Here is a 24,151-nt window from a genome sequence, read left to right on the forward strand (position 1 = left end):
CTACCGGGGAACAGTGGGTTAACTTCCTTGTTCAGGGGTAGAACGACAGATTTTTACCTTGTCAGCTCGGGGGATTCAATCTAGCCACCTTTCAGTTACGAGTTCAAAGCTCTAACCACTAGGCTACCCTGCCGCCCCTTGAATATGTTCGTTAGGGTTAAAACTGGTGTTAATACTGCAAGTAGAGCTGGGTAGTTTGGCTTTATGTTTCCTTTTCTTCATCTGTTTGCTCCAAGAACATTGACTTTATCCTCTCCTTGGCAGCCAATGGAGTGAACGGAGTGAGTTCCAACGGAGCCGATTCGCCGAGAGCAAAGAAAGAGAAGTCTTCGTAAACTACCCCCCCACCCCCACCCCCTTCTCAGTTCCTCCAACCAATCCCCTTCAGGCAGCATCCAGCCTTCTCATTCCACTGCTCTGTATGCTGTCTATGGCCCAATCCCAAATCCATCCCTAGACCCTTGTAGAGATCTAAGAGGAAATGATTGATTCAAGCAATATGGTGAAACTTCCACCTAGAATATCAGAGAGCCGAGTTGTACTAAGCCCATATTGATTACACCTGTCATATCATCTCAGATCCCCTCAAGGGGGTTACATTTGGGACTGTTCATCTACAACAGCTACTAAAGGAGGACAACTCCTTCCAACAGGACTACAAGATCCAGAATGCATCTTGGCTTCATCTGCTTGTTGCCAATCTCCAGTGCTGACCATTCCCAGAATCATTGTGACACTGCTGTGTCATTATTACAGCGAAAGAAAACCATGAAAGAACAAAGAACTTATTTAAAAGTGCCTATTCATAGACTGTACAGGATGTGCAGATTTAAAATGTCAGGAATGATATAAGCTCAGTATTTCAGTAAACTCCCCCCACCCCCCCAAGCCAGTTATGTTATTTATCACACTGTGTCCTGTGACATGTTCTGTTTGTTTAACAAAAGGTCTTCTTGATTCAGTCCCATTTATTTGGAACCGCCTGAGGAGAAATGCACCTGCTGACCTTCTATTTTAAATTACCTCATTTCCTGTTTGTTTTTTTGTGGGGGGTGGGGGTTCTTTTTTTCATCAACACAGACAGGTTTGTAGAATGGATAGGTTTAATTGGTTCATTGGAATGGATGGGTTTAATTGGTTCATTGGAATGGGTGGGTGTAATTGGTTCATTGGAAGGGATGGGTTTAATTGGTTCATTGGAAGGGATGGGTTTAATTGGTTCATTGGAATGGATGGGTTTAATTGGTTCATTGGAATGGATGGGTTTAATTGGTTCATTGGAATGGATGGGTTTAATTGGTTCATTGGAATGGGTGGGTGTAATTGGTTCATTGGAAGGGATGGGTTTAATTGGTTCATTGGAATGGGTGGGTGTAATTGGTTCATTGGAATGGATGGGTTTAATTGGTTCATTGGAATGGATGGGTTTAATTGGTTCATTGGAATGGATGGGTTTAATTGGTTCATTGGAATGGATGGGTTTAATTGGTTCATTGGAATGGATGGGTTTAATTGGTTCATTGGAATGGGTGGGTTTAATTGGTTCATTGGAATGGGTGGGTTTAATTGGTTCATTGGAATGGATGGGTTTAATTGGTTCATTGGAATGGATGGGTTTAATTGGTTCATTGGAATGGATGGGTTTAATTGGTTCCACCGTAATGGATGGGTTTAATTGGTTCATTGCTTTAACCTGCCAGTTTGGGTGCTTCTCAAATGGCACCCTATTCCCTACATAGTGCTTCACTATTGACCAGAGATGTATGGCCTTGATCAAAATTAGGGTACTACATAGGGAATAGGGTCCCATTTGAGTCGCAGACATTCTTTCAGGACACTGGCAGTGAGAATGAAGGAACGGGAATGAGGATAGGAAGCCATTCTAGTGTATTTAGGCTTTTTGTTGTTGCTTTTCAAGTCCTTTTGCTTTGGTGCTGTAAAAAAGGCCTGACCCCTGTTGAGTTTCGTTAGTGCATCTTGTGGCCTTTCCTTTGCTGAAGTGATCACTGATCTAACAAGGTTGGATAAGGCCGTTTCCCCCCCAAACCCAGTCAATGGCAGGATCAGTGGTCACTGTGAAGGGAGAAAATAATTATTGGCGTTGCATCCCAAATGGCACCCTATTCCCTATATAGGGAATAGGGTGCCATAGGGCTCTGGTCTAAAGTAGTGCACTATATAGGGAATAGGGTGCCATTTGGGACTGTATTTTGTCTCCTTTTCAACATGTTCATGGGAATATAATTTGTTGTTATGAATGAGGAAATGTTGTGTTTTTCCATTTTATCCCTCTATTTTACTTTAACTGAACGTGCCAAATCAGAGCTCTCACCATGACGGGATCTTTCTTTCCTTTAACATGCTCACTCGTTGCCATTAAATAATTTACACGGAAAGAAATGTGTCCAATTTTATTGAACTGACATGGTATTTTGGTAGAAATATGCTGATGTAGTGACGTTGTGTAATGTTTGACAGTGGATATGTGGTTGTTACCTACCGTTTTAAATGCACTGCCTGGTATAAGATGGATGCTAAATGACAAAAATGTTAAATGGAATGTTTATTCATTTTGTAAATCATATCAATTAATCACTTAACTACCTCAGTTCTTTAAGAACATAACTATAATTTTATTTATATGTAAACTATATTATGAGAAACTATCATCTTTGGAATGAACGCAAACGCCAATGAATAAACTTTAACTAGGGGTCAAAGTTCATGAGCTGAAACTAGTGATGTATATAAACCCTGGAATGCTAATGTTATGTATTGGCCAATGAGAGGCTTGGAAGCCACTGATCGGCCATATTGCTACCCTGGAATGCTAATGTTATGTATTGGCCAATGAGAAGCTTGGAAGCCGCTGGTCGGCCATATTGGAACTCCCCAGAAGGAGCAGTCCTGAATGGCATTCTACAGTCATGTAATTAAATGTTTCAAGGCCAAAATTATATCAAAAGTAAATTTGTTGTTGTGGGGACATAAGAACTTCCTAAAAAATGATACTTTATTTTTACATTTAGCTCATATAATATAATTTAAGGTTACACATTCAGGTGTCTAATAGAATAGGTGTAAAAAAACAAAAAAATTGACATGCATTTCTACAGCTTCAAATATGTTTTACAACAGTGGGGGAGTACAAAGATGGAGGTGCCATGACTTCAAATCGTGCCCACTGTAAGTCATCTAGTGTGCATATATAAATCATTGGTTGAAACAAACTAAGTCCCTGCTGTACCACTGACAACCACACGGTGGAGCTACGGTTCACACAACCTGCTGTCAAAGACATGCAATTTGGTTGTGAACTGAAATATATACTGAACAAAAATATAAATGCAACATGGAACATTTTTATAGCCTTTACTGAGTTACAGTACATATTAGGAAATTGGTTAACTGAGGAAAAATTAATTAGGCCCTCATCTACAGATTTCATGACCAGGAAAGCTTGATACCAAGTCAGTTGTACAACTGAATGCATTCCACTGAAATGTGTCTTCTGCATTTAACCCAACCCCTCTGAATCAGAGGAGGTGCGGGGGGCTGCCATAATCGACATCCACATCATCGGCGCCCAGAGAACAGTGGGTTAACTGCCTTGTTCAGGGATAAGGATATGTATTTGTTAGTCACATAGTTAGTCCCTGTTCCCAAGAACAATTAGGTAACCTGCCTAAATGACTACCAACCCGTAGCACTCACGTCTGTAGCCATGAAGTGCTTCGCAAGGCTTGTCATGGCTCACATCAACACCATTCTCCCAGAAACCCTAGAGCCACTCTAATTTGCATACCACACCACAGATCCACAGATGATGCAATCTCTATTGCACTCCACACTGCCCTTTCCCACCTGGACAAAAGGAACACCTATGTGAGAGTGCTGTTCATTGACTACAGCTCAGTATTCAACACCATAGTGCCCTCAAAGTTCATCACTAAGCTAAGGACCCTGGGACTAAAAACCTCACCCTGCAACTGGATCCTGGACTTCCTGACTGGCCGCCCCCAGGTGGTAAGGGTAGGTAACAATGCATCTGCCACGCTGATCCTCAACACGGGGGCCCCTCAGGGGTGCGTGCTCAGTCCCCTCCTGTACTCCATGTTCACCCATGACTGTACGGCCAGGCGCAACTCCAACACCAAAATTACATTTGCAGACGACAACAGTGGTAGATCATGATCACTGACAACGACAAGACAGCCTATAGGGAGGAGGTCAGAGACCTGGACGTTGCTGCCAGGACAACAACCTCTCCCTCAACGTGATCAAGACAAAGGAGATGATTGTGGACAATTGGAAAAGGAGGACAGAACACGTCCCCATTCTCATCGATGGGGCTGTAGTGGAGCAGGCTGAGAGCTTCAAGTTCCTTGGCGTCCACATCACCAACAAACTAACATGGTACAAACACACCAAGACAGTCATGAAGAGGGCACGACAACACCTATTCCCCCTCAGGAGACTGAAAAGATTTGGCATGGGTCCTGAGATCCTCAGGTATGGCAACTGCTCGGCTTCCGACTGCAAGGCACTACACAGGGTAGTGCGTACGGCCCAGTACATCACCGGGGCCAAGCTTCCTGCCATCCAGGACCTCTGTACCAGGCTGTGTCAGAGGAAGGCCCTAAAAATGGTCAAAGACTCCAGCTACCCCAGTCATAGACTGTTCTCTCTACTACCCCACGGCAAGCGGTACCGGAGCACCAAGTCCAGGTCCAAAAGACTTCTCAACAGCTTCTACCCCCGAAGCCTTAAGACTTCTGAACTTCTTCTTTTATCCTGCTGCTACTCTCTGGTTATTATCTATTCAGAGTCACTTTAACGACATATTACCTCAATTACCTCGACTAACCGGTGCCCCCGTACATTGACTCTGTACCGATACCCCCCTGTATATAGTCTCCACATTGACTCTGTACCGGTACCCCCTGTATATAGCCTCCACATTGACTCTGTACCGATACCCCCCTGTATATAGCCTCCACATTGACTCTGTACTGGTACCCCCTGTATATAGTCTCCACATTGACTCTGTACCGGTACCCTGTATATAGTCTCCACATTGACTCTGTACCGATACCCCCCTGTATATAGTCTCCACATTGACTCTGTACCGGTACCCCCTGTATATAGCCTCCACATTGACTCTGTACCGGTACCCCCTGTATATAGTCTCCACATTGACTCTGTACTGGTACCCCCCTGTATATAGTCTCCACATTGACTCTGTACTGGTACCCCCCTGTATATAGCCTCCACATTGACTCTGTACTGGTACCCCCTGTATATAGTCTCCACATTGACTCTGTACCGGTACCCCCTGTATATAGCCTCCACATTGACTCTGTACCGGTACCCCCTGTATATAGTCTCCACATGGACTCTGTACCGGCACCCCCTGTATATAGCCTCCACATTGACTCTGTACTGGTACCACCTGTATATAGCCTCCACATTGACTCTGTACCGGTACCCCCTGTATATAGCCTCCACATTGACTCTGTACCGGTACCCCTGTATATAGCCTCCACAGTGACTCTGTACCGATACCCCCTGTATATAGCCTTCACATTGTCTCTGTACCGGTACCCCCTGTATATAGCCTCCACAGTGACTCTGTACCGATACCCCCTGTATATAGCCTCCACATTGACTCTGTACCGGTACCCCCTGTATATAGCCTCCACATTGACTCTACCGATACCACCTGTATATAGCCTTCACATTGACTCTGTACCGGTACCCCCTGTATATAGCCTCCACAGTAACTCTGTACCGATACCGCCTGTATATAGCCTCCACATTGACTCTGTACCGATACCCCCTGTATATAGCCTCCACATTGACTCTGTACCGGTACCCCTTGTATATAGCCTCCACAGTGACTCTGTACCGGTACCCCCTGTATATAGCCTCCACATTGACTCTGTACCGGTACCCCCTGTATATAGCCTCCACATTGACTCTACCGATACCACCTGTATATAGCCTTCACATTGACTCTGTACCAGTACCCCCTGTATATAGCCTCCACAGTAACTCTGTACCGATACCCCCTGTATATAGCCTCCACATTGACTCTGTACCGGTACCCCCTGTATATAGTCTCCACATTGACTCTGTACCAGTACACCCTGTATATAGCCTCCACATTGACTCTGTACCGGTACCCCCTGTATATAGTCTCCACATTGACTCTGTACCAGTACACCCTGTATATAGCCTCCACATTGACTCTGTACCGGTACCCCCTGTATATAGCCTCCACATTGACTCTGTACCAGTATCCCCTGTATATAGCCTCCACATTGACTCTGTACCGATACCCCCTGTATATAGCCTCCACATTGACTGTGTACCGGTACCCCCTGTATATAGCCTCCACATTGACTCTGTACCGGTACCCCCTGTATATAGCCTCCACATTGACTCTGTACCGGTACCCCTGTATATAGTCTCCACATTGACTCTGTACCAGTACCCCCTGTATATAGCCTCCACATTGACCCTGTACCGGTACCCCCTGTATATAGCCTCCACATTGACTCTGTACCGGTACCCCTGTATATAGTCTCCACATTGACTCTGTACCAGTACCCCCTGTATATAGCCTCCACATTGACCCTGTACCGGTACCCCCTGTATATAGCCTCCACATTGACTCTGTACCGATACCCCCTGTATATAGCCTCCACATTGACTCTGTACCGATACCCCTGTATATAGACTCCACATTGACTCTGTACCGGTACCCCCTGTATATAGCCTCCACATTGACTCTGTACCAGTACCCCCTGTATATAACCTCCACATTGACTCTGTACCGGTACCACCTGTATATAGCCTCGCTACTGTTATTTTACTGCTTCTCTTTAATTATTAGCAATTTCTATTTTTTACTTAATACTTATTTTTCTTAAAACTGCATTGTTGGTTAAGGGCTTGTAAGTAAGCATTTCACTGTAAGGTCTACACCCATTGTATTCGGCGCATGGGACAAATAACATTCGATTTGAGATACCTTTTTTTTTTTTAAGTAGGGCTGTGGATCAGAGAACCAGTCAGTATCTGGTGTGGATCAGAAAACCAGTCAGTATCTGGTGTGGATCAGAGAACCAGTCAGTATCTGGTGTGACCATTTGCCTCATGCAGCGCGACACATCTCCTTCACATAGAGTTGATCAGGCTGTTGATTGTGGCCTGTGGAATGTTGTTCCAACTCCTCTTCAATGGCTGTGAAGTTGATGGATATTGGTGGGAACTGGAACACGCTGTCGTACACGTCGATCCAGAGCATCCCAAACATGCTCAATGGGTGACATGTCTGGTGAGTATGCAGGCCATGGAAGAACTGAGACATTTTCAGCTTCTAGGAATTGTGTCCAGGTCCTTGTGACATGGGGCCGTGCGTCTTCATGCTGAAACATGACGTGATGGCGGCGGATGAATGGCACGACAACGGGCCTCAGTATCTCATTACAGTATCTGTGCATTCAAATTGCCATCGATAAAATGTAATTATGTTCATTGTCCGTAGCTTATACCTGCCCATACCGTCACCCCACCTTCATCATGGGGCACTCTGTTCACAACGTTGACATCAGCAATACCGCTCACCCACACAACGCCATACACGTGGTCTGTGGTTGGCGTGGTTACACGTGGTCTGTGGTTGGCGTGGTTACACGTGGTCTGTGGTTGTCCTGGGTTGGCGTGGTTACACGTGGTCTGTGGTTGTCCTGGGTTGGCGTGGTTACACGTGGTCTGTGGTTGTGAGGCCAGTTGGACGTACGGCCAAATTCTCTAAAACCATGTTGGAGGCGGCTTATGGTAGAGAAATTAACATTCAATTCTCTGGCAACAGCTCTGGTGGACATTCCTGTAGTCAGCATGCCAATTACGCGCTCCCTCGAAACTTCAGACATCTGTGGTATTGTGTTGTGTGACAAAACTGCACATTTCCAATTGGCCATTTATTGTCCCCCAGCACAAGGTGCACCTGTGTAATGATCCTGCTGTTTATTACGATTCTTGATATGCCACACCTGTCAGGTGGATGGATTATCTTAATCCGTAAATGAGATTGTCTCACCAACAAGCTTTTTGTGCGTAACATTTCTGGGATCTTTTATTTCAGCTCATGAAACACTTTATATGTTGCGTTTATATTTTTGTTCAGTGTATAATTGCCCAATCAAGTGTTTAGGTTAAAACATTTAAATATAAAGTCCTAAGATAACCAGCACAATTTAGTCAATTTAATTGGAAAATCTTCAGTTTATGCAAATGTGGCCTATATTGAATTGGTCAGTAGACCATTATCACAGGAATCAAGGTGGCCTAATATCTTAATATTATGTAATAGCAGTGGTTTTGATACTGGTGATGCTATTCGGGAGACCTATGTGTTGAAATAATTCCATTTAGCGGTTGTAAGTAGATAAGGACTTGACGGAGAGGTTAGTAGATAAGGACTTGACGGAGAGGTTAGTAGATAAGGACTTGACGGAGAGGTTAGTAGATAAGGACTTGACGGAGAGGTTAGTAGATAAGGACTTGACGGAGAGGTTAGTAGATAAGGACTTGACGGAGAGGTTAGTAGATAAGGACTTGACGGAGAGGTTAGTAGATGAGGACTTGACGGAGAGGTTAGTAGATGAGGACTTGATAAGGAGAGGTTAGTAGATAAGGACTTGACGGAGAGGTTAGTAGATAAGGACTTGACGGAGAGGTTAGTAGATAAGGACTTGACGGAGAGGTTAGTAGATAAGGACTTGACGGAGAGGTTAGTAGATGAGGACTTGACGGAGAGGTTAGTAGATGAGGACTTGACGGAGAGGTTAGTAGATAAGGACTTGACGGAGAGGTTAGTAGATAAGGACTTGACGGAGAGGTTAGTAGATAAGGACTTGACGGAGAGGTTAGTAGATAAGGACTTGACGGAGAGGTTAGTAGATAAGGACTTGACGGAGAGGTGAGTAGATAAGGACTTGACGGAGAGGTTAGTAGATAAGGACTTGACGGAGAGGTTAGTAGATAAGGACTTGACGGAGAGGTTAGTAGATAAGGACTTGACGGAGAGGTGAGTAGATAAGGACTTGACGGAGAGGTTAGTAGATAAGGACTTGACGGAGAGGTTAGTAGATAAGGACTTGACGGAGAGGTTAGTAGATAAGGACTTGACGGAGAGGTTAGTAGATAAGGACTTGACGGAGAGGTTAGTAGATAAGGACTTGACGGAGAGGTTAGTAGATAAGGACTTGACGGAGAGGTTACTTAAAATGTTTACACACAAACAATTGTTACTTTACCCTCATTTCTACGAATCTCCACAGCATACCAAAGTGACGTTGCAAAAATAAACAGAAGAATCGTAGAAACCTTTATTTAACCAGGCGAGTCAGTTCAGAACAAATTCTTATTTACAACGACGAACCAGGGTTTGTAGTGACGCCTCTACCACTGAGATGCAGTGCCTTAGAACGCTTGCGCCACTCGGGAGCCCTTGTGAGTCCTTAAATGGCACTCTATTCCCTACACATTGCACTACATGGCACCCTACATAGTGCACTACTTGGGCCCTTGGTCAATAGTAGTGCACACTATATAGGGAACAAACGTCTGTCTGGAGTGACTTATTGGCTCGTGTCCATGACAGACTTAAAGCTTGTTCTGTACTGAAGCAGTATGCTTGTCTGTGTCTCAAAAAAGACAACAGCACATGTACCTTACCTTAACATAAAAGTGACACCCCTGTGTGTGTGTGTGTGTGTGTGTGTGTGTGTGTGTGTGTGTGTGTGTGTGTGTGTGTGTGTGTGTGTGTGTGTGTGTCCAAAATGGAACGCTAATCCCTATAGAGTGCACAACCATATGGGCCCTGGTCAAAAGTAGGGCACTGTGAAGGGAATGAGGAGGCGTACGGGACGCAGGCCAGATATTTAAGGAGACGTTTGTTATTACGCTCTTGCTATCAAACGAGACGAGGAGGAGGACTGTTTTGCTGTCTCCTGTCCAAGGTCTAGTCTGCTCTGTGATGACGACCGTGGTATCTTCATTCACTGAGATAAGCTGCATTCAGGCCCTGTTGCCCACGTGAGCCTTTGATTCGTGACTACTTGTAGGAGGACGTGTTGATTATTGAGAATCAGACAAATTTGTGTCTCTGGTTTCAGTGTGTGTGTGTATGTGTGTTTCTGTGTGTGTTTCTCTGTGTGTGTGTGTGTATCATTCATTACAGCAGTGTGATTTGTGGATTCAAAAACAGTTTTTTTTAAATGTGTGTGTGTGTTTGTGTGTGTGTGTGTGTGTGTGTGTTCACGCACTCTGCGACCTGAGCATGCAGTCCTCTCTGCACAAGACCTGAGTCAGACTCTAGAATCCTCTCTGGTTCTTTCTGCTTTGCTCATCAATTTCCTTCCTTTGCATCCCAAATGACAACCTATTCCTTTTAGTGCACTACTTGGACCAGGGACCTATAGGGGCCTTTGTGAAATCTAGTGCAACTATAGAGGGAATATAGGGTGCCATTTGACATGCATACTTCATCTGCAGCAGTGGTCATCGTCTGATATGTTTACCCCATGTTCATAATCAAAACTATTCACAATAAAACAAAATAAGATATATTTACTATTTGTGTAATAACTACCTGTGATATTACTTGCTAGGAATATATCAGGGGGATCCTTAATAATAAATATATAACTGAATAGTTGTATTTAGCCTACATGTTGCTGTAAGTAGGTTAAATAGCTTATGGCTAAAGCAATGTGTTAGAGCTCTGGTCTATCTATGTTGTCAAGTCATCTTGAATAACTATGCATTTCGTATTCTATCCTCTTTGATTAACCAGCTAAATCACGGGTGTTTCTCTCCGCTGTCTCTCCGTGCTATATCATCACTTGGATTGGTTGTTGCTGTTTGTTCGCTGTCTTCCATACCGGAGAGAGACCCCCCGCTAACCGACTGGCTCCCCTCAGTGGTGCGGTGATATGATGTGTGGGGGAGGCTTTCTAGCGAGATAAACAAGCAGCCAGTCAGCATCGGGGTTTCAGCCAGCACAGAGCAGTCAGAGAGGAACATGGCCGCAGCACATTTAGCTCGCGCTGTAGCTGTTCCTCCCAACCGAAGGTCAGACCGGGTTGATTAAAACATACAGGATTTAACAAGAGCACGAGCGACGGAAAGTTTCACATCGTAAGTACGCATGTGGGCTTTTGTTGTTTTGGTTGATTCGCTGTTTTTTTGGTGTGCAATTCCGTGTCCTAATGTTTTTTTGCGAGGGATTTAATATCTGAAACAGTGTCGGTACGTTAGCTTGCTTGAGCAAGGCAGCGCTGACTGCTAGCGTCGGCTACCACCGGGGAAGCGAGATCACTAAACAGACATGTTTTTAAAATGGTATATTCCTTTACCGTGCCGCACTTGATCCATTTTCACTACTCGTTTCCGTGCTTGGCAGTGCTTTTGCATGCATGTATTTCGTGCACCGGGGAATACTTTTATCTTTCTGAGTGTGCTTGTTGTCAGTGACTGAAGTTCACGGATCCCAATAGCGCTAGCCAGCCATTAGCTCGTCGCAACAGTGGACATTGTGAATGTTTTCAGAGACCCTCTCTCTCCGTGGCTATTTAACTTTAGTGTTTAGAGCGGGCTTTTAAATCCAGAGCAGTGATCGGATTGCTCATATCCACGAATCAGCCTTAGCTTAAATATAAATAAAAAGGTAAACAACTTTGTTTACGTAATGCTCCCCATATCAGTGACTTTAGTGAGTCAGCTTTCTTTCTGCGTCGTGCAAAGCTTGCTTCGCTACAATGTGGAAAAGTTGCAACGTTACACCAGTGGTATTTCTCAATAGGGGTGTGAAACTGAATGGGCCACGAAGTGGTGCAGAGTTCCAGTGGAATCTCACCAAGTCAGTCTAGTGATGATATTGGACCCCCAGGACTGTCCCCCCCCCACACGACTGTTCCACCCCCCACCCCAGGACTGTCCCACCCACCAGGACTGTTCCACCCCCCACCCCAGGACTGTCCCACCCCCCACCCCAGGACTGTCCCACCCCCAGGACTGTTCCACCTCCCCACCCCAGGACTGTCCCACCCCCAGGACTGTTCCACCCCCCACCCCAGGACTGTCCCACCCCCAGGACTGTCCCACCCCCCAGGACTGTTCCTCCCCCCCCTGGGACCCCAGGACTGTCCCACCCCCAGGACTGTCCCACCCCCCAGGACTGTTCCACCCCCCCCACCAGGACTGTTCCACCCCCCTTTTAAGGGAACGTTCCTGCTGTGTTTCTCTCTCCACCCGGGTAGAAAGGGAGTGGGTAGCCTACATGTCATTTATTTTTTAGAAAAGTCGGTTTTAATGACCTATTTACAATCTACGCAGGCGAGCTTGCGTAGTGTGATGACGTGCGGAACAGAGCTGCCGAGCTCTCATGCGTTTGATCCTCTTCTCACGCCACACCTCTTAAATCTTAAACGCATTGAAAAGTACTGCTTTTTTTAAATTTTCTTTTTCGAATGAGTCAATTGTACAGTCAGTGCGTTTTATCTTTTCAGCTGTCCTCCACATCGTTTTGAAATCAGAGCATCTGCGCTTGCATTTAAACATCACGAGCCACCCTGGTCTCAGATAATTTCGTATTATTGTGTACGTAAAATGTAGAATTTCGTTTATGTTAAGTTCAGATGATATGTATTAATTAGTGGATGTCCAGCAATCATTTGATATGATATGAATTTCAGTTTGTGCAACATGTCATGGGTTCGTAAAATATACAAATGTTACGAATTTGCAAAACATAAGATATGTTACGAATTCCAATTTGTTTTTGCTAATGTTAGCTAGGTGGCTAATTATCTATTGGCTAGGTGTTAAGGTTAGGCTTAAGGTTGGGACTTAGGTTAAAGGCTTAAGGTTAGGGGAATGGTTAGCTAAAATGGCTAGGGTTAGCTAAAAGGGTTAATGTTAGGTGAAGGGTTAGCTAACACGCTAAGTAGTTGTAAAGTAGCTAAAAACCTGCTTTAGTAGTTGCTAAGTGCAAATGCTATAGTTGTCTGGGGATTAGAGCCGAACATGCAACCTTTGGGTTGTTAGACATTTGCGTTAAACGTCCATCCACTACAACCAACCTGCTTTAATTTTCATCTTAAGTAACTTTCTGTAACCATACTAAACATTAACATATTGTATCATACTCATTTGAGGTTTTAGGTTTACATTTACTATGTTACCTCTAGTCTATGAGACCAGGTTGCCAGGTTGCACGAGGGGAACCTCTGTCCGGCACATTGAAGCAAATGATTGGTCTAGTTATGTAAAGGATGATGGGGATTGGATGGCGTTTTAAAGAAACGCCCCTCAAGATTAGAGTGGCGCTGAATGGAGAGAGAGAGAGAACGTTCTCCGCGGAGTTTATACAACTGTAAAATAAAACGCAAGGTAGCGCATGTACAATGTTGTAAAACAAACTTCGCTGTTACTCCTGCAGAATGCAGCCTTTTGACAGCATGTACGAAAGTTGATTTAGTCCCCACTTGCATTAGTCCCCTTGTTTGGTGATTGGCATTTAGGCTGTGACAAGGAAAAGGCTGCTTCCAACCATCCCATTGTTTTTTCCCCCGGAATCATCACCCCCCCGTCTTTTTCCCCGGCCTCCCCATTACCCCATCTCGTTTCATTACTTGTCTGAATGTGTCAAACCATCTCAAAAATGTATATAAAACATATTAGCATACTTCAAATTAAACATAATTCCCAAAACATCTCACAGTAACAAAGGCGTCGAATTTGGAGTTTTCATTTAATGTTCAAACCACCCCGAATACACTTGACTTGTGTTCATTTTTAATTTTTAAATGAATAAAAAAAAAAACAATTACACCCTGGTCATAGAACTAAGCCATATGTAGAATGGCAGGAACTGAGCTTTAAAACAGTAAACTGTTATAAGGGGAACCCACCATCTGAGGGTTGTGCCAGGGGGCAATGAAATTCACAAAGCAAATCTCACTCCAACCTTTCTTCAAAAGTTGGCAGCCCTGGCTGGCATGGTGATGGAACGATTGATACCGTACAGGTTGTCGCTAATTACCACAGCCACAAAGTCATCATGATGGCTGACACTGTGGTAACTAGTGACAACCATTGATTTGATACCGGAGCTCACACACTAGTGGCCCAGTGCTCCAGTTGTCTGTGGAGGTTTTTATTTCTTGACAAACAAATCCTTTATCTGATTTTTTGTTTTGTTTTGCATCACCTTTTTGGTTTTACTTCCTGTCTTTTACATTTTGTGTGGGTTTTTCATTTGTTTTGCCTCTAAGTTGGCAAAATTTAGTGGGCTCCTCGTGGCGGGGGTCTTTTAGGTCTCAGTTGTTGTTGCTAGGCAACTTTCAATGGACACCCCCACGAGTGTCTTTCACCCCCTAGGAGCCCCCCACTATGTTTAGTTTTGGTTGTTGTCAGTGACTGTTGTTAGTTAGTTCCCAGTTGTTTGAGCAACAGTTTTGTCTTTCTTGCTGGGGAACGTAACACGCCAGAGGACTCTCTCCTGAAATCGTAGCACACTAGTATCGAATTTTGAGCGATTCTATTTTAGATCATTTTTGTATTTCTCAAACAGTGATTGTAAATAAAAACCGCTCTAGTGGTTATTGGCTAAATATCAAATTAAGGATCCAAAGTTATTTTGTTAATATGTAAAAGTGAGTTAAACGTTTAATTCAAACCCCAAGTTTACAAGCAGTTATTACCACGTGATAAATGACGTACAAAGCTTTGTTTGATCTCTCAGTCAGGGGATCCCGCTGTGGCTTCCAAAACATCAACCTCTCTCGACATTACTTAGACTAGAACAGTGATCTGCAAGGCATTCCTAGTCGATCGCTGAACATTTCTGTCAAAATAAAAAAAACGACAACACAACAATAACATTAAGTCTGGCGTTCCTATTTAAAAAAATAAAAAAAAAAAAAGTATTTATCTCGGTCTGTTGGTTTGGGTACGTTCAGCTGTCCTGCTCACCGGGTAGGTGACGTATTCCCATTTTCAACCATTCCCGCGGGCCCAGGGGGAGCGAATCAAGGCTTACCACTGGCCAATCGGATGGCTCAGATTACCGTGTCTGCAGTAATGTAGCAGGTGTAAAAGACAGCTACAGTATAGTTGATATGGTGAGGTTACTAAACGTTTAAAACCATGACTAGAGAGAGAGACTGTCAACGACTACAGTATAGTTGATACAGTGAGGTTACTAAACGTTTAAAACCATGACTAGAGAGAGAGACTGTCAACGACTACAGTATAGTTGATACAGTGAGGTTACTAAACGTTTAAAACCATGACTAGAGAGAGAGACTGTCAACGACTACAGTATAGTTGATACAGTGAGGTTACTAAACGTTTAAAACCATGACTAGAGAGAGAGACTGTCAACGACTACAGTAAAGCGCTGCTATTTTTATGAGTGAGTTCATGTTTGTTTTTTTACTCAGTACTGTCAACACTTTTTTTTTTTTAAGCCAACGAAACGCATGTTATCCCTACTTCTACTCACCAGACAACAACACTGCAGCTGTAATCAAATGAGTAGGAAGTGTATTGATACACCTCTTTTAGTATTAGTTTGAGTTGTATTTAATATGGAGGAATATTTCAACTTTCTCTGGTCCAATAGGAGTAACAGCATGAGGCAGAAATAATGTGGTGCGACTCCAGTTTTTTTTCTTCTCCATCAGCTGGAAAGACTGTGTCCCTTTTTGGCCACTGTCATTGGAGGGAAAGGAAGAACGAGTGGATGTTGATTGGTTACTCAGTCTGCTGCCCTCTTCTTCCTCTTGAGTCTGACCATCAGATGCAGTCTCCATCGGCCCAGGGGGAAAAAGAAGCTAATTATTCAAATGTAAGCACAACAACTGATCTCTATATCATTTTTGCAGTGATAATGTTTTGGGCCTATAGCCTACTGCAAAAACCTCATTACTACAGTACTGTTTGTAATAGGCTTAATAGATTTTGTATAGACTTACGCTTTTTAATAATAATCATCTGAACGGTAGATCTCAGGTTGCATTTTGACTCTGATCTCAACTCAAAGGTTGGTGACCACTGGTGTAAATATTGTGTCCCGTTTCTCACCTGACAGGTGTCTCTGTCTGTAGAGCAGCAGCTAAGTCTCACCTTGTGGAGACACAGTGTCCCGTTCCCATATAGATAATACAAACAAATAATTATAATTACATTCATTTGTAAAATGGTTTTCTTTGAAACACTGGCTACATTGTGTTCTGAACTTGTTCTGTTTGTACTTAATATCCTAAATCATACAATGAAGCCACCATCTTTTGTAAATGTATAATAACATAAAAATAAAATAAAAACTAGGTTTCTCGTTTCAAAGTAAGAACCACGCGATCAATGACGTCCGACTCTTCTTTTGGTCAAGTCGTTTATTATTATTATTATTATTATTTTCCCCAAACTGTTTGTTGCAAAATCCGATATCTTTTGTCGTGGTGCTTTCTTCAACGCAAAGTGGCTTTGAAACACTGACCTCTACTGGACACCTTGTGTTTTTATTTATTTTTATTTATTTATTTTACCTTTATTTAACTAGGCAAGCGAGTTAAGAACAAATTCTTATTTTCAATGACGGCCTAGGAACAGTGGGTTAACTGCCTGTTCAGGGGCAGAACGACAGATTTGTACCTTGTCAGTTCGGGGATTTGAACTTGCAACCTTCCGGTTACTAGTCCACCACTCGAACCACTAGGCTACCCTGCTGTATATAAATTACCTTATATTTTTCGTGTTGTTGTTGGGTTTAATAGGCTCCTGAACTGTAGCTCAGCAGATGAGGACAGGGGATTTGGGATCGGACAGCAGCGTGGGCACAAGATCGAATCCTGGCTGTGGCTGAAAATGGATTTTCTATGAAACCACATTTTATCTTCCCATTGTTCAAATAATTTGTTTATTTGAGTTTAGCCTCTTAATCATTTCTCTTGAACGTCCTAAATAATTGCGGATAAATATTTAATCAAATCGCTGCCTGGACTATCGTCATCGACCCTTTCAAACCACACTGCTACTGTTTATTATCTATCCTGTTGTCTGGTCACTTTACCCCTACCTATCCTTTACCCCTACCTACAGTATACTGCTGTTACTGTCTATTACCTATCCTTTACCCCTACCTACAGTATACTGCTGCTATCTATCTATCTATCTATCTATCTATCTATCTATCTATCTATCTATCTATCTGTCTATCTGTCTATCTGTCTATCTGTCTATCTGTCTATCTGTCTATCTGTCTATCTGTCTATCTGTCTATCTGTCTATCTATCTATCTATCTATCTATCTATCTATCTATCTATCTATCTATCTATCTATCTATCTATCTATCTATCTATCTATCTATCTATCTATCTATCTATCTATCTATCTATCTATCTATCTATCTATCTATCTATCTATCTATCTATCTATCTATCTATCTATCTATCTATCTATCTATCTATCTATCTATCTATCTATCTATCTATCTATCTATCTATCTATCTATCTATCTATCTATCTATCTATCTATCTATCTATCTATCTATCTATCTATCTATCTATCTATCTATCTATCTATCTATCTATCTATCTATCTATCTATCTATCTATCTATCTATCTATCTATCTATCTATCTATCTATCTATCTATCTATCTATCTATCTATCTATCTATCTATCTATCTATCTATCTATCTATCTATCTATCTATCTATCTATCTATCTATCTATCTATCTGTCTATCTGTCTATCTGTCTATCTGTCTATCTGTCTATCTGTCTATCTGTCTATCTGTCTATCTGTCTATCTGTCTATCTATCTATCTATCTATCTATCTGCATTCAAGGGCTTTATTGGCATGGGAAACATGTGTTAACATTGCCAAAGCAAGTGAGGTAGACTCTATCTATCGATTGATCGATCGTGAGAAATTCCACTTGATTTAATACTATGGATGAACAGTTGTTGAAAGAATTGTGAACCCCGGATGCAACACAATCAATATACTTCAAAATGACTAAAACCCAAATTGGAAACTGTGTATGAATGACAATGGACCTACAGTCATATAGTTTATTGAAAAGTCCAGCTTCACTAATGATCACTGGACAGTCGGAGAGCATCGGAAATTGGGTAGTGGACTTTTTTTATTTTTTGACAGCAAGGAACTGTAACACATTTTCAGTGTGGTCCTTGGGACTTCATTGAAGATGTTAATGACTTCTGGGGGGGGGGGCAAAATGAGGTGGACCACCCCTGCTTTATAGTGTATTACTGTAGACCAGGGTCTGTAGGGAATAGGGTGCCCTTTGGGACTCGGTCTTCTGATTGGCTCGACGGGGAAGCGCTGAGAGCTTAGTTGTGCAGGTACAGGGAACGCTGTCGTCATGGTTTCGTATCACTACATTATAGCTCTTGACCAATGTGTAGTAGCTAGCTGGTTGGTTGTGTGGTGGCGGTAGCCTATGAGGTTTGAGAGACTAATCCAACAAAACTCTGTGCCATATTTAAGGGTCCTAGTGGGTTTTTTTTTTGTGTGATCTTTTTTTGTTGTTGTCATTTCTGTTTTCTGAGAGCGTTTTTTTTTTGGTCTGCTTGACCCTCTGGGTCGTGTTCATTAGTGCACAACGTAGCGAAACGGTTCGCAACGGGAAAACAGAAATCTGTGTTCTTAATTTGGACAATTTCAGGTATCAACTCCCTGTTTCAGTAGGTTTTCTCCCGATGGGGGCTTCATGAAGACAGGCCCAGGACTCGGGGACTTTAAAGCCAGCTGACCCGCCGGTGACAGAGATGTGTATCAGACTTGCAGTGCTCCTCTAGGATCTCCCTAACTACCTACACACACGGAGCACCGCCTGTCGGTGGAAGCACACAGACTAACTCGGTCTCTCTGTTAGATCACTCTCTCCCTCTCTCCCTCTCTCTCTCTCTCCCTCTCTCTCTCTCTCTCAATTCAATTCAATTCAATTCAAGGGCTTTATTGGCTTGGGAAACATGTGTTAACATTGCCAAAGCAAGTGAGGTAGATAATATACAAAAGTGAATATATAAAGTGAAAAACAACAAAAATGAACAGTAAACATTACACATACAGAAGTTTCAAAACAGTAAAGACATTACAAATGTCATATTATATATATATATACACAATGTACAAATAGTTAAAGGACACAAGACTCTCTCGTCACACCAGACGCGTGCCCGCGCGCCACATTCCACGCTCACGGTTTACCATGACCGAGTGCTCGCCAAACGATCAACCCCCCCCAGGGGGCTTCTAGCTCTTAAGCAAGCAGGATGTCAACTTGTTACACAATGGGAAGTCAACCCGGGAGGCAGGGTTATTGTTTCAGAGTAAACACCACACAAGTAGTCGCCTACATGATGATGTAGACCTACTGTATTTAGTAGTAGTCTACATGATGATGTAGGCCTACTGTATTTAGTAGTAGTCTACATGATGATGTAGGCCGACTGTATTTAGTAGTAGTCTACATGATGAAATAGGCCTACTGTATTTAGTAGTAGTCTACATGATGAAATAGGCCTACTGTATTTAGTAGTAGTCTACATGATGAAATAGGCCTACTGTATTTAGTAGTAGTCTACATGATGAAATAGGCCTACTGTATTTAGTAGTGGTCTACATGATGTAGGCCTACTGTATTTAGTAGTAGTCTACATGATGATGTAGGCCTACTGTATTTAGTAGTAGTCTACATGATGATGTAGGCCGACTGTATTTAGTAGTAGTCTACATGATGAAGTAGGCCTACTGTATTTAGTAGTAGTCTACATGATGATGTAGGCCGACTGTATTTAGTAGTAGTCTACATGAAATAGGCCTACTGTATTTAGTAGTGGTCTACATGAAATAGGCCTACTGTATTTAGTAGTAGTCTACATGATGATGTAGGCCGACTGTATTTAGTAGTAGTCTACATGATGAAGTAGGCCTACTGTATTTAGTAGTAGTCTACATGATGATGTAGGCCGACTGTATTTAGTAGTAGTCTACATGATGAAGTAGGCCTACTGTATTTAGTAGTAGTCTACATGATGATGTAGGCCGACTGTATTTAGTAGTAGTCTACATGATGAAGTAGGCCTACTGTATTTAGTAGTAGTCTACATGATGATGTAGGCCGACTGTATTTAGTAGTAGTCTACATGATGAAGTAGGCCTACTGTATTTAGTAGTAGTCTACATGATGATGTAGGCCGACTGTATTTAGTAGTAGTCTACATGATGATGTAGGCCGACTGTATTTAGTAGTAGTCTACATGATGAAGTAGGCCTACTGTATTTAGTAGTAGTCTACATGATGATGTAGGCCGACTGTATTTAGTAGTAGTCTACATGAAATAGGCCTACTGTATTTAGTAGTGGTCTACATGAAATAGGCCTACTGTATTTAGTAGTAGTCTACATGAAATAGGCCTACTGTATTTAGTAGTAGTCTACATGAAGTAGGCCTACTGTATTTAGTAGTAGTCTACATGATGATGTAGGCCGACTGTATTTAGTAGTAGTCTACATGGTGAAGTAGGCCTACTGTATTTAGTAGTAGTCTACATGATGATGTAGGCCTACTGTATTTAGTAGTCTACATGATGATGTAGGCACTGATTTAGTAGGTCTACTGATGATGTAGTACTGTAGTCTACATGATGAAGTAGGCCTACTGTATTTAGTAGTAGTCTACATGATGATGTAGGCCGACTGTATTTAGTAGTAGTCTACATGAAATAGGCCTACTGTATTTAGTAGTGGTCTACATGAAATAGGCCTACTGTATTTAGTAGTAGTCTACATGAAATAGGCCTACTGTATTTAGTAGTAGTCTACATGAAGTAGGCCTACTGTATTTAGTAGTAGTCTACATGATGAAATAGGCCTACTGTATTTAGTAGTAGTCTACATGAAGTAGGCCTACTCTATTTAGTAGTAGTCTACATGAAGTAGGCCTACTGTATTTAGTAGTAGTCTACATGATGATGTAGGCCTACTGTATTTAGTAGTAGTCTACATGAAGTAGGCCTACTGTATTTAGTAGTAGTCTACATGATGAAATAGGCCTACTGTATTTAGTAGTAGTCTACATGAAGTAGGCCTACTGTATTTAGTACTAGTCTACATGAAGTAGGCCTACTGTATTTAGTAGTAGTCTACATGATGAAATAGGCCTACTGTATTTAGTAGTAGTCTACATGATGTAGGCCTACTGTATTTAGTAGTGGTCTACATGATGAAGTAGGCCTATTGTATTTAGTAGTGGTCTACATGATGAAGTAGGCCTACTGTATTTAGTAGTAGTCTACATGATGTAGGCCTACTGTATTTAGTAGTGGTCTACATGATGAAATAGGCCTACTGTATTTAGTAGTAGTCTACATGATGTAGGCCTACTGTATTTAGTAGTGGTCTACATGATGAAGTAGGCCTATTGTATTTAGTAGTAGTCTACATGAAATAGGCCTACTGTATTTAGTAGTAGTCTACATGAAATAGGCCTACTGTATTTAGTAGTAGTCTACATGATGTAGGCCTACTGTATTTAGTAGTAGTCTACATGAAGTAGGCCTACTGTATTTAGTAGTAGTCTACATGAAATAGGCCTACTGTATTTAGTAGTGGTCTACATGATGAAGTAGGCCTACTGTATTTAGTAGTAGTCTACATGAAATAGGCCTACTGTATTTAGTAGTGGTCTACATGATGTAGATCTACGGAGGTGGAGGGAGAGGTGTATTTAACTTTTGTTTATCTTCACTTGCTTTGGCATTGTAAACATATGTTTTGAGGGAGAGATCATTCTCTCTCTCTTTCCCAGGCTGAAAGGTGCATTGTTTGTCTTCCAATCAGGATAGGAAAGAGTGAAATCAGAGTGGAAGAGCAGGCCAATCACTGTTAGTTTGGTGATACTCCTCATTGAACTGAATGACCTTGGTGTCTAACTGGTGTGTGTGAACTGTCTTGGGCTGTTTGTGGTCCAAGATACAGAACAAGTCAATCTCCACTCCCTACAGACTGGGGTGTAATGGAGACCTATAGGTGTGTGTGTTCAATATGATAGTGTGTGAAAGAGAGCACTACACACAGACGAAGTGTAAGAAAAGGATATCAAGATTGGCGCTTGGTACTCTGTGTGACCTTATGTTAGTAGACTGGAGTCATGGGGGGGACTGCTCCACCAGTCCTTTCAGGTTACGGATGGGGTCAGGTGTTAAATGACCCTGCTCCACCAGTCCTTTCAGGTTACGGATGGGGTCAGGTGTTAAATGACCCCTGCTCCACCAGTCCTTTCAGGTTACGGATGGGGTCAGGTGTTAAATGACCCTTGCTCCACCAGTCCTTTCAGGTTACGGATGGGGTCAGGTGTTAAATGACCCTTGCTCCACCAGTCCTTTCAGGTTACGGATGGGGTCAGGGTTCAATTCTGTAATCGTATACACGTTGATACAGTATATTATAGGAGTTACACACGTTGATACAGTATATTATAGGAGTGTCCCTCTCTCTGTCTCTCTCTCTCTGTCTCTCTCTGTCTCTCTCTGTCTCTCTCTCTCTGTCTCTGTCTCTGTCTCTCTCTGTCTCTGTCTCTCTGTCTCTCTGCTCTCTCTCTCTCCTTCTCTCTCTGTCTCTCTCTCTCTCTCTCTCTCTCTCTGGTCTGTCTGTCTCTCTCTCTCTCTCTCTCTCTCTCTCTGTCTCCTCTCTCTGTCTCTCTCTCCTTCTCTGGTTCTCTCTGTGGGGTCTCTCTCTCTGTCTCTCTGTTCTCTAAATGACTCCTCTGCTCTCTCTGTCCTTTCTCTCTCTCTCTCTACTCTCTGTCTCTCTCTCTCTCTCTTCTGTCTCTCTCTCTCTTCTCTGATCTCTCTATATTCTCTCTGTCTCTCTCTCTCTCTGTCTGATACTCTCTCTGTATATTCTCTCTCTGTCTCCTCTCTCTGTCTCTCTCTCTGTCTCTCTCTCTCTCTCTCTCTCTCTCTGTCTCTGTCTCTCTCTCTGTCTCTGTCTCTGTCTCTCTCTCTGTCTCTCTCTCTGTCTCTCTCTCTGTCTCTCTCTCTGTCTCTCTCTCTGTCTCTCTCTCTGTCTCTCTCTCTCTGTCTCTCTCTCTCTCTCTCTCTCTCTCTCTCTGTCTCTCTGTCTCTCTGTCTCTCTCTCTCTCTCTCTCTCTCTCTCTCTCTGTCTCTCTCTGTCTCTCTCTCTCTCTCTCTCTCTCTCTCTCTCTCTCTCTCTCTGTCTCTCTCTGTCTCTCTCTGTTCTCTCTCTGTCCCTCTCTTCTCCCTTTCTCATTCTCTTTCTCATTCTCCCTCTCTCTCATTCTCTCCTCTCCCTCTTTCATTCTCCCTCTCTCTCATTCTCTCTCTTCTCCTCTCTCTCTCTCTCTTCTCTCTCTCTCTCTCTCTCTCTCTCTCTCTCTCTCTCTCTGTCTCTCATTCTCTCTCTCTCTCATCTCTCTCTCTCTCTCTCTCTCTCTGTCTCTCTGTCTCTCTCTCATTCTCTCTCTGTCCCTCTCATTCTCCCTTTCTCATTCTCCCTCTCTCTCTCATTCTCCCTCTCTCTCATTCTCTCTCTCTCCCTCTTTCATTCTCCCTCTCTCTCATTCTCTCTCTCTCCCTCTTTCATTCTCCCTCTCTCTCTCTCTCTCTCTCTCTCTCTCTCGGTCTGTCTGTCTCTCTCTCCATCTCTGTCTCGTTCTCCCGCTCTCGTTCTCCCTCTCTCCCTCTCTCTCTCTGTGTCCCTTTCTCGCTCTCTCTCTCTCTCTGTCCCGAACTCTCTTGTGTCCCTCTCTCGCTCGCTCTCTGTGTCCCCCTCTCTCTCGCTCTCTGTGTCCCTCTCTCTCTCGCTCTGTGTCGCGCCCTCTCGCTCTCTCCCCTTTTAGAGAGAGAACGGAGAGCTAACTACAGGCAGAGATGAAGAGGCGACACAACAGGTTTTTACTCTGCCCAAAATCTGTCCATGAAAATAAGACCATGAAATGAGGAATTTTTGTATGAAGTTCAATGAGTGTTTTGTATTTTGTCAACAACAAAAAAGGTACTTCCTCATTTGGAAGTTTC

The 24,151-nt window shown here is 42.9% G+C and overlaps 2 protein-coding genes across 7 annotated transcripts in view; both read left to right on the plus strand.

Moving 5' to 3' along the window:
- LOC118379288 (translocating chain-associated membrane protein 1-like 1) overlaps positions 1–2,400 on the plus strand; it is a 44,514-nt gene extending 42,114 nt beyond the window's left edge. For all 4 annotated transcript variants that reach the window (XM_052498990.1, XM_052498994.1, XM_052498985.1 and 1 more), the window contains one exon: positions 265–2,400. In XM_052498990.1, the coding sequence (XP_052354950.1) occupies positions 265–335 (71 nt within the window). In that variant the 3' untranslated portion in view covers positions 336–2,400. The remainder of the gene's footprint in view (positions 1–264) is intronic.
- An 8,623-nt stretch (positions 2,401–11,023) lies between these two features.
- LOC118394781 (nuclear receptor coactivator 2-like) overlaps positions 11,024–24,151 on the plus strand; it is a 195,677-nt gene continuing 182,549 nt past the window's right edge. For 2 of the 3 annotated variants that reach the window (XM_052498964.1, XM_052498967.1), the window contains exon 1: positions 11,024–11,211. The gene's annotated coding sequence lies outside the window, so the exon portion shown is untranslated. The remainder of the gene's footprint in view (positions 11,212–24,151) is intronic. The other variant, XM_052498970.1, reaches the window with a different exon arrangement.

Source organism: Oncorhynchus keta, chromosome 4, assembly GCF_023373465.1.
Source record: "Oncorhynchus keta strain PuntledgeMale-10-30-2019 chromosome 4, Oket_V2, whole genome shotgun sequence".
Lineage (NCBI taxonomy): Eukaryota > Metazoa > Chordata > Actinopteri > Salmoniformes > Salmonidae > Oncorhynchus > Oncorhynchus keta.